Below are 11,987 nucleotides of genomic sequence, written 5' to 3' on the forward strand. Positions count from 1 at the left end.
TTTAATTTCCTCTTATATTTGTAAGGCTTTTTTTTTTTACAGTACTACCTTTCAGGGCCGCACAGTGATGAACACCGCAAACTCACAGCCCCAGCGACCCGGGTTCAGTTCTGGGTACTGCCTGTGCGGAGTGTGCAGCTTGATAGGTAAATTGGCAATCGTAAATTGCCCCTAGTGCAGGTAGGAGAATTGAGGGAAGATAGGAATGTGGTAGGGAATATGGGATTAATATAGGAATAGTATGAATGGGTGGTTGATGGTCGGCACAGACTCAGTGGGCCGAAGGGCCTGTTTCAGTGCTGTATCTCTCTCTGACTCTCTGTACTACTAAAGCGTGTCTTTATTTCTAAAATGATCACCGCTTATGTCGAAAGGGATCAAAGGATACGCGGACAAAGCGAGAACAGGGAACTGAGTTTGGATGCTCAGCCATGATCATATTGACTGGCGGTGCAGGCTCGAAGCGCGGAATGGCTTACTCCTGCTCCAATGTTTCTATGTTTCTATTAAGTTGGTTATTCGGCCCGTCGTGTCGTGGCCGGCTCTCTGCAAGACCAGTTCACCTCCTCCCACCGACCCGCCTTTTCTCCATTGCTCTACAGTTTTGGTTTATTCTCGACATAATTATCCAATTGTGTTTTCAGGGTCTCCATTGAATCTGCCCCCAACACACTCGATGTTATTCCTCTCCAATTTCAGATATTTCTGAAGGAATGGGAATATTCTTGCATGACTCACTTTTAACCAGTAGATGGCATCAGTCTACAATCATTTGGATCTTGTGATTTGTGTGCACACATATCGACCGCAATGGGTCTGCTGCTGCCCGGGGAGTTCTCCAAGCACGCCGCCTTGGCAGGGACAAAAACACTGACGAATTATCCCAGTTCCTTGTAAATCTCCAGAGTGTACAAAAATAAAACACGAAACGCAACATCTCTTTTAAAATCAGCCGACAGCTTCTTTGAAACAACTGCCCTGAAAAAAAAACTGACCCTGCCCGGAACTGAGTTTGGCATCAGATAACACAACGGCTCTTCAAAGAGACATCAAATTGGCAAAAGATAGAGCTGTTATCTCTTGTTGATTCCAGCACATAAACGTCTCAGAAGGATTTGACCACCCTCTTTACTATCCACTGATAACTCTCGGAGCAGAGTGACCCAGATTCCTTTGTCTCCATATTGCAGCTGGGAATTTCAGGACCTTGCAGTTCTGTGTGAGAGCAGTGACACCATTGTATACAAGTCATTTTATCAGAGTAGCTCATTTTAGAACTCAAGACACGCCTTAGTGGTATATAAACGGTAGAACTGTAAAAAAGCCTTACAAATATGGCAAGAGAAAATTAAAATGCATTCCATCTGATGAGCAGATAAATGCTTGACTCCAGTACAATTCATAGCAACACAAAATAACGCGAACAGTATAACATTACCGTCTCTCAGACAGTAACCAGCCCTTTCACAGATAAAGTGGGTGGCTCTGAAAAGAGCCTTTGGGTTGTCAAATTCAGGTCTGGCAGCTTCACTTGCCCTTGGTGCTCGGAGCGCTGGTTTTCTTGGGCAGCAGCACGGCCTGGATATTAGGCAGCACCCCGCCTTGTGCGATGGTCACCCCTCCCAGCAGCCTGTTGAGCTCCTCGTCGTTGCGGACGGCCAGCTGCAGGTGTCTGGGGATGATACGTGTCTTCTTGTTGTCCCGGGCCGCGTTGCCGGCCAGCTCGAGGATTTCAGCTGTCAGATACTCGAGCACAGCAGCCAGATAGACCGGGGCTCCGGCACCCACCCGCTCAGCATAGTTGCCCTTTTTAAGGAACCTGTGAACACGGCCCACCGGGAACTGCAGTCCAGCTCGGGAGGAGCGGGACTTGGCCTTGGACCGAGCTTTACCACTGGTCTTCCCTCTTCCAGACATTTCCACAATCTCACAAGCACTTTCACGAAGAATGTTGAGATCCGCCCACATTCCTCCTCCTTGTACCTTCTGGAGGAATGGAGTGGTGGGCACTGCTGATTGGTCACTCTGCTCTGTGCTCTTCATGTAACCAATCGGAGAGCTGCTGAATTCACCAATCAGGAGACGCCAAGGAGATAAGGGCGGAAAATAACGGCGCCAAATTGTCAGACTGCAACGGATTTTTCAAATTTGAAAAGCCCGCCAATATATTGGGGCGACTTCAATATAGAATATCAAATTTATAGTTCTTTTTTTACGGTTAAATAAATAAAACCTTTTTCATATTGTGTTATTCTACATTTGGTAACAAGTTCCAGATTGGCTTTTACATTCTGACATCTATTCGGGTTTACTCTCTGTCCTTTTTGAAACCAGCGAGCAGAAAGTCTCTTTCACAACATTCTCCAACCGGGCACATTTCATGTCAATTTTCATAATAATACCGCATCACTGATGAACGATTGTTTGTTATTCGTGGGAGACAACAGCGGAGTGTAGATTTTCAGTGTCAGGTGTCAGCGTGTGAGACGGAGGGTTCCGACACCACCCGGGGGTTCTAGATAATGTACTTATTAATTTCTGAGGTCAAACTTGAACGAGGGAAATAAGTGACTGCGAACTGATGTATGTGCGTTAAATCAGCTTTTATTGTCGAAATACAAAAAAGGGGCCGAAAATGAACACGTCCGAGAACAAACCTCACAAATGGTCAGTGGCCAGTAATTTATATACGGGACATTATTAGTTAGAGACAGAAAGATCGCACGGGCAGTGAAACTGCATTGACCAGAATCTATGGGAGTAAAACAGAGATCACAAAGGCAAGGACACTTGATATATAAATCAATATAAGTCGATACTATACAGACAATGTTGTAGCTTTTTCAGAGAAGTTGTGGGTGGCTCTTAAAAGAGCCTTTTTGTGTTTTGGGTGTGTTTCAGTACATTGCGGATATTTACTTGGAGCTGGTGTACTTGGTGACCGCCTTTGTACCTTCCGACACGGCGTGTTTGGCCAGCTCCCCGGGCAGCAGCAGGCGCACGGCGGTCTGGATCTCCCGGGAGCTGATGGTGCTGCGTTTGTTGTAATGGGCCAGGCGGGAAGCCTCACGCGCGATTCGCTCGAAAATATCATTCACAAACGAATTCATGATGCTCATGGCCTTGGAGGAGATGCCGGTGTCAGGGTGAACCTGCTTCATCACTTTGTACACGTAGATGGAGTAACTTTCTTTCCTGGATTTTCTCCGTTTCTTGCTGCCCTTTGGTGGCGCCTTCTTCAAAACTTTCTTGGCGCCCTTCTTGGAAGGTGCTGCAGTTTTCTTCTCGTCAACCATGATCACGATCAACTTCAGACACAGAATAACCGAAATTTCGCTCCAAGCTCGCATTTTATAGACATCCCCAGAACCCTATGCTAATGAGGAATGGGAGAAGGCCATGTTCATGATTGGCTGGTTTACAATGATGTCATTGCCTGATGTTCTGTATCTATCTGATTGGGTGTCTAAAGTAACCAATCACATTTTGTGCTTCTCACAGACACAAACTGTCGCAGCAGTCAGATCGTCCAAACCCCTTTGCCCGCCCTTATCCATCTATGTCAGTGACTTGCTGAGTCCCTCTTCCTCATCAACCATTTCTATTTTGCTCGTACGAACTCGTCTCTTTTTTCATTCTCTATAGTTCCCTTCCTTATCAGGATGTAGCGACCCTCTGCACTTCCGTCCATCAACAGGACCGAATCGTCCAGAAGAGTGGGTGTCAGCAACATAAATGATTTGGAGGAAAGTATCGGTGGTCTGATTAGCAAGTTTGCAGACGACACTAAGATTGGTGGAGCAGCAGATAGTGAAGGGGTCTGTCAGAGAATACAGCAGAATATAAATAGATTGGAGAGTTGGACAGAAAAATGGCAGATGGAGTTCAATCAGGGCAAATGCGAGGTGATGCATTTTGGAAGATCCAATTCAAGAGTGAATTATACAGTAAATGGAAAAGTCCTGGGGAAAATTGATGTACAGAGAGACTTGGGTGTTCAGGTCCATTGTTCCCTGAAGGTGGCAAAGCAGGTCAATAGAGTGGTCAAGAAGGCATACGGCATGCTTTCCTTCATCAGACGGGGTATTGAGTACAAGGGTTGGCAGGTCATGTTACAGTTGTATAAGACTTTGGTTCGGCCACATTTGGAATACTGCGTGCAGTTCTGGTCGCCACATTACCAAAAGGATGTAGATGCTTTGGAGAGGGTGCAGAGGAGGTTCACCAGGATGTTGCCTGGTATGGAGGGCGTTAGCTATGAAGAGAGGTTGAGCAGATTAGGATTATTTTCATTAGAAAGATGGAGGTTGAGGGGGGACCTGATTGAGGTGTACAAAATCATGAGAGGTATAGACAGGGTGGATAGCAAGAAGCTTTTTCCCCCAGAGTGGGGGACTCAATTACTAGGGGTCACGAGTTCAAAGTGAGAGGAGAAAAGTTTAGGGGGGATATGCGTGGAAAGTTCTTTACACAGAGGGTGGTGGGTGCCTGGAACGTGTTGCCAGCGGAGGTGGTAGACGCGGGCACGATAGCATCTTTTAAGATGTATCTAGACAGATACATGAATGGGCAGGAAGCAAAGAGATACAGACCCTAAGAAAATAGCCGACATGTTTAGATAGAGGATCTGGATCGGCGCAGGCTTGGAGGGCCGAAGGGCCTGTTCCTGTGCTGTAATTTTCTTTGTTCTTTGAGTGGGGCAAATGCGAGCATTGAAGTGCAAGTCCTTATCTCCATGTAGCGTGCCAAATAAGATTGGTCAGCTGCAGTCACAAGTAACCACATGAAAGATTTATATGACAGCGCTTCTGATATGTCTTCCTTTTTTCTCAACCGAGGATACCCTTGTCCTCACTTTCCACCCCATCAGCCTCCACATCCAAAGAATCATCCTCCGCCATTTCTGCCACCTCCAGCGTGATGCCACTACCAAATACATCTTCCCCTCCCTTCCCCTGTCAGCATTCCGAAGGGATCATTCCCTCTGCGACACCCTGGTCCACTCCTCCATTACCCCCACCACCTTGTCCCCTTCACATGGCACCTTCCCCTGCAATCACAGGAGATGTAATACCTGCCCATTTTACTCCTCTCTACTCACAATCCCAGGCCCCAAACACTCCTTTCGAGTGAAGCAGCGATTTACTTGTACTTCTTTCAACATGGTATACTGTATTCGCTGCTCACAATGTGGTCTCCTCTACATTGGTGAGACCAAACATATACTGGGTGACCGCTTTGCGTAACACCTCCACTCAGTCCGAAAGCATGACCCCGAGCTTCCGGTTGCTTGTCATTTCAACACTCCCCCCTGCTTACATCTCTGTCCTGGGATTGCTGCAGTGTTCCAGTGAACATCAAGGTAAGCTCGAGGAACAGCATCTCATTTACCGATGAGGCACAATACAGCCTGCCAGACTGAGCATTGAGTTCAATAATTTCAGAGCATGACGGGCCCCCCAATTTACTTTTATTTTTAGTTATTCTTTCCTTTTTATCTTTATTTTTATATTTATTTTATTTAATATCACCTCAGTTGGTTCAGTTTGCTTACCCACTTTTCTTTCATGTTTGTACTTGCGGCTGTTTAATTTTCATCCATTAACACCCTATCTGTCCGAATGCTTTGTCTTTCAACACACCATTAACATAATGTTTGCCTTTGCTCCATGACCTTCTGGTCAGCTATTCTGTGACATTTTCCTTTCTACACCTTCTCCCTTGTTATCTCTTGCCCCACCCCCGCTTTACTTGCTTAACACTTTTCACATTTCTAATATTTACCAGTTCTGAAGAAGGGTCACTGACCTGAAATGTTAACTCTGCTTCTCTCTCCACACATGCTGCCAAACCAGCTGAGTATATCCAGCATTTCTTGTTTTCATTATGAAAGATTTATATCGTGACCATTACATAATTCTGGCTGAAACTAGGCGAGGCAAGGGAACTTATTATTACTGGCGACAAATATTCAGGAAAGACAGGTCTGAAAAAATATGGAGGGTTGTGGAGTTGAAATAATTGATCAAATATAATATGATAACACTGGCAGGGATGATGTTTTTGAGGTGTTAACAAAAGCATCTATTTGGTCACATATGTGGAATATGGCAGGAGGAAATGCATGGACATTCTGGGTCGCGAAATATTTGTCCTTCCCTGCCGGACATGTGAGTGTGGGATTCATTCTGTGCCCATCAGTATGTGATATTTACCCGTGGCTTTTACTCCATATCTGTCAATCTATGGTCAATGATTTGGTCATTTCATTCAATAATTTCAATCTTCAATAGGTGATTCTGTTTTATTTTTCTCCGTAACATTCAGTTTCTAAATGGGTGATGATGGGTTTTGTTCTGTGAGTGTGGGTTTTGCTATGTATCTGTTAATATCTGATTTTGGAGTCTGGGCATTTCTCTTTATCTGTCAATTTCTGAATTGTGAATTTGGATTTTAATCTGCACCTGTCAGTTTCTGGTATGAAAGGTTGTTTGATTTTGTCTCTGTACCTGTTAGTAAGTGACATTTTTGTGTAGCTTTACACTGCACATGTTAATTGATGACACGTCAGCGTTGTTTTCACTCGACATGTCAGTCTCTGGTTTGGAGACCTCAACTGTGTTCTGTACCCATCAGATGTCTACATATAAGGATGGGTTTTAACCTGTTTCTTTCAATCTGTTGTATGTAAGTACTGTTTATTATCTGTATCTAAGTTTCTGATGAACGAATGGGGACTGTATCGTCTCCCTGTTAGTGGTTCATTAAGAGATATTTTACAAGGTACCTGCCCGTTCTGATATGTGAGTGTGGGTTGTGACCTACATCTGGCCGTTTCTGGTACGAGACATGAGCATTGTTTTCACTCTGTGTACGTTAGCCTCAAGTGTCAGAAGCTGGGTTTAGTCATACATCTCATTCTCTGCTGTATGATTGTGGATTTACATCTGTACAAGTTCGTTTCTGATACGGGCGTGTGAATTTTATTCTGTATGCCAATTTCTGGTATGTGAGTGTGTGTTTTTTCTGTCCTGTCACTTTCTGCTGAACTGTCTAGTGGATTTGCTTTGGATCTGTGAATTTCTGCTATCTGAATGTTGGCTTTCCTTTACATTTGTCATTGAGTTATACAGCACAGAAACAGGCCATTTGGCCCACTGTGTCTTTGCCTCCCATCAAGCATGAATCTATTCGAATCACATTTTCCAGCACTTGGCCCATAGTCTTGTATGCTATGGCATTTCACGTGTTCATCGAAATCCTTCTCAAATGCAATGAGGGTTCCTGCCTCTACCAGCCCTTCAGGTAGTGTGTTCCAGATTCCAACCACACTCTGCGTGAAGTATTTTCTCCTCAAGTCCCCTCTAAACCTGCTGCCCATTACTTAAATCTATCTCCCCTGGTTGTTGATCCCTCCACTGAGGGAACGTTTTCTTCCTATCTATACTATCAATGTCCCGTGTAATTTTGTATACCTCAATCAGTTCCCCCCTCAGCCTTCTCTGCTCCAAGGAAAACAACCCTGCCTATCCTGTCTCTCTTCATAACTGAAATGCCACAGCCCAGGAAACATCCTGATGAATCTCCTCTGCACGCTCTCCATTGCAATCACGTCCTTCCTTTGGAGAGTTGACCAGAACTGTACACAGTACTCCAGCTGTGGCCTAACTAGCATTTCATTCAGCTCCCTCATAACCTCCCTGCTCTTATATTCTATGCCTCGGCTAACAAAGACAAGTATCCCATATGCCTTCCTAACCACCTTATCTCCCCGTGCTTCTGCCTTCAGTGATCTATGGACAAGTACACCAATGTCCCTCAGACCCTCTGTACATCTTAGGATCTGCCATTCATTGTATATTCTCTTGCCTTGTTAGGCCTCCCAAAATGCATCACCTCACATTTTCGCACTTCTCTGGATTAAATTCCATTTGCCACTGCTCCACCCATCTTACCAGCCCATCGATATCATCCTGTAATCTAAGGGTTTCCTCCTCACTATTTATGACACCAATTTTCGTGTCATCTGCGAACTTACTGATCATATCTACTACATTCACGTCTAAATCATTCATGTACACTACAAACAGCAATGGTCCCAGCACCGATCGCTGTGGTACACCACTGGTCACAAACTTCAACTCACAAAAACAACGCTCGACCATCACCCTCTGCTTCCTGCCACTAAGCCAATTCTGAATCCAATTTGCCAAATTGCCCTGGATCCCATGGGCTCTTACCTTCTTAACCAATCTCCCATGTGGGACCTTATCTGAAGCCTTACTGAAGTCCATGTAGAAAACATCAACTGCCTTACCCTCATCTACACATCTAGTCACCTCCTCAAAAAATTCAATCAACTTTGTTAGACACGACTTTTTTTTCAAGTCACCTCCTCACTCTGCTTATTATTCTTATATTTTTTTTTTAAAGTACCACCTCCCCCCACCCCCCCTTACATTTTCTATACTCCTCTAGCGCCTCCGCTGTTTTCTGCCCCAATCCTCTTTTTTTTTCCCTTATCCAATCCTCTCTATCCCTTGACATCCAGGGTTCCCTGGATTTGTTGGTCCTCCACTTCACCTTTATGGGAACATGTTGGCCCTGAACTCTCATTATTTCCTTTTCGAATGACTCCCACTAGTCTGATGTAGACTTTCCTATAAGTAGCTTCTTGCAGTCCACTTTGGCCAGATCCTGTTTTATCATATTGAAATCGGTCTTCCCCAAATTGAGTACATTTATTTCTGGTACCTCTTTGTCCTTTTCCATAACTACCTTAAATATTAGAGTTATGGCCACTATCCCCGAAATGCTCCCCCACTGACACTCCTACCACTTGTCCGGCTTCACTCCCTAGGATTAGGTCGAGCACGGCTCCTTCTTTTGTAGGACTTTCTACCTGCTGGCTCAAAAAGATCTCCTGTATGCACCTTAAGAATTCTGCCTCCTTTAAGCCATTTGCACTAAGACGATCCCAGTTGATATTGGGTAAGTTGAAATCCCCTACAATTATTACCCTATAATTTTTACACCTCTCTGAGATTTGCCTACATATCTGCTCCTCTATCTCTCCCTGACTGTTTGGAGGCCTGTCGTACACTCCCAGCCAAGTGATTGCCCCCCTTTTTGTATTTATGTTCTACCCATATGGATCATTTGAGGAATGTTCGAAGATATCATCCCTCCTGATACAGTAATTGACTCCTTGATCAACAGTGCACTGCCACCTCCTATTTTATACCCTCCCCTGTCATGCCTGAAGTTTCTAGACCCTGGAATATTGAGCTGCCAGTCCTGCCCTTCCTTCAACCATGTCTCCGTGAAAACAATAATATGATATTTCCATTTGTTAATAAATGGCCTCAATCCATCTGCCTTACTAGTAAGATTCCTTGTGTTAAAATAGATGCAATCCAGCCTTGCATTGTTAGCTTGTGTCTTAACAGGTCTGCATTTTCTCTGCCTTCCAGACTGACTCAGCTTCTCTTCTATATTTGACTGTGCATCAACCCTTACTGCACGTCCCCTCTGTATCCCACCCCCTTGCCAAATTAGTTTACAACCACCACCCACCCCCCACCCCCCTCCCCCAAAAGCACGTGCAAACCTCCCAGCAAGGCTGTTGGTCCCGATCCAGTTCAGGTGCAATCTGTCCAACTTGTACAATTCCCACCTTGGCTAGAAACCGACCCAGTGATACAGGAAATTAAAGCCCTCCCTCCTGCACTATCTCTTCAGCCACACATTCATCTGCTCTATCCTCCTATTCCTATACTCACCTGCACGTGGCAGCGGGGGTAATCCAGCGATTACAACCTTTGTGGACCCCTTTTCTTTAATCTGCTACCTTGCTTTTGATGTTCATGTTGAATGACCTCATCCCTCTTTGAACCTGTCAGTTTCTGGTATGGAATAAAGATCTTTACTCTGTACCTGCTAGTTGCTGGCAAGTGATTGTGACATCAATCCATATCTGTCAGAGTGTGATGTTACTTCAGATTTTACTCTTCAGCTGTCAGTTTCTGACATGTGAATATGGATTTTCCTCATTCTGGTCACTTACTGCAATGTAAGTCACTCCTTTAATCTGTGCCTGTCAGTTTCAGGTCTGGAAGAAAGATTTTTTTCATTACCTTTTATAATCTGGCAAGTGAATGTGAGATCACCCTGTATCTGTCAGTTTGTGACATATTACTGTGACTTTTACTCTTCACTTGTCAGTTTCTGATACGTGAATGTTTATTTTATTCTGGGTGCCTGTCAGATACTAAAATGCAAGTATGTATTCTATTCTGTTCTTGTTTGTTACTTGCAATTAATTGGAGTGTTTACTCTTGATCTGTCAGTCTCTGGAATGTGAATGTGGCTCTTACTCTGTGTCTGTCTGTGTTGGATTTGCCAGCAAGTGTTTTTCTTTGCCTTTCTGTTCCTGATATGTGAATGCGAATTTTACTATGTACCTCTCAGTTACTGGTATGTGATTGTGGTTTTATTCTGTCTCCACGAGCCTATGATTAATGATTGCAGCTTGTGTCCAAGGCATGTCAGTATCTTGTTTGCACATGCCCATTCTTATGTGCATGTTGCTTTACGGGAAATGACTATAGGATTTACTCTTTTTTCTGCCATATTACTTCTATGGCTTCAAGGGCTGGTCAGAGATTGGGAATTCTATGATGAGCAACTCATGTCCTAACTTAGTTTAGATTAGAGATACAGCACTGAAACAGGCCCTTCGGCCCACCGAGTCTGTGCCAACCATCAACCACCCATTTATACTAATCCTACACTAATTCCATGTTCCTACCACATCCCCACCTGTCCGTCTAATTCCCTACCACCTACCTATACTAGGGGCAATTTATAATGGCCAATTTACCTATCAACCTGCAAGTCATTGGCATGTGGGAGGAAACCGGAGCACCCGGAGAAAACCCACGCAGACACAGGGAGAACTTCCCAAAGTCTTTCCACCACCTACAAGCCACATGTCAGAATTCTGATGGATTACTCTCCACTTGCTTGGTTGAATGCAGCTCTAAAAACACTGAAGAAGCTTGATACCATCCAGGACAAATCAGCAGCCTTGATTATCTTACCATTCACCAGGTTATGCATTTACTCCCTCCACCATCAGTGCACAGTGTATCCCATCTAAAAGATATACTGCATCAACCTGAGGAAGTACCGTACAACAGCACCTTCCAAACCCATGACATCTGCTACTGACTGGAACATGGGCAGCAAGCTTATGAAAACATTACCACCTGCAATTTCATCTCTAGTTTGCACAACATCCTGACTTCAAATATATAACACCATTCCTTCATCATCACTCAGCCCAAATTCTGGAACCTCCTAACACCACTTTGATGAATGACATTCATTCTGTAGCTGTTCATCAATGGTACAGTCTGAGTGTAGAACTTATTCTGCATCTGCCACTCTGAAAGACAGGATCTGTTTGTTTATATTTAAGGAACAATGAAGGAGCTCTTACACACCTAGATCTGTCCAAATATCTGTCCCTCTTTGTATGGTATGTGTGTGAGGGATTCATTCTTTATCTCAGAATGTGGAATGTGACTATATTTATCTCTGTCACTTACTGATATGTGCATGTGCACTTTTCACTCTACCTGCCAGCTTCTGATGTGAGTGGATTTTTTTCTGCACCTGTCATTTACTGATGAATTGAATGGTGGTTTTGGTTTGAATCGCTCACTTTCTGTTACGTGAATATGAGTATTCCTTCGTACTTGTCAATTACTGGTATTGAAGTAAGATCTTTAAACTGCACCTAATACAAAGCAAAATACTGTTAATGCTGGAAATTGGAAATAAAAGCAGAAAATTCGGTAAATACACAGCAGGACTGCCAGCATCTGTGGAGACAGAAACAGAGTTAGCCTTTCAGGTCAATGACCTTTCATCAGAAAGGTCTGTCCTGATCAAAGGTCATTGACCTGAAATGTGAACGGAAT

General features: G+C 44.1%; 1 protein-coding gene across 1 annotated transcript; it reads right to left on the bottom strand.

Annotated features, from left to right (window-relative positions):
• Positions 1-2,614: 2,614 nt before the first annotated feature.
• LOC137356366 (histone H2B 5-like) lies at positions 2,615-3,296 on the bottom strand. The gene has a single exon (XM_068022253.1). The coding sequence runs from the start codon at positions 3,294-3,296 to the stop codon at positions 2,916-2,918; it is 381 nt and encodes a 126-aa protein (XP_067878354.1). The 3' UTR covers positions 2,615-2,915.
• Positions 3,297-11,987: the final 8,691 nt, after the last annotated feature.

This window comes from Heterodontus francisci, chromosome 45 (genome assembly GCF_036365525.1).
Source record: "Heterodontus francisci isolate sHetFra1 chromosome 45, sHetFra1.hap1, whole genome shotgun sequence".
In the NCBI taxonomy this organism is placed as follows: Eukaryota; Metazoa; Chordata; class Chondrichthyes; order Heterodontiformes; family Heterodontidae; genus Heterodontus; species Heterodontus francisci.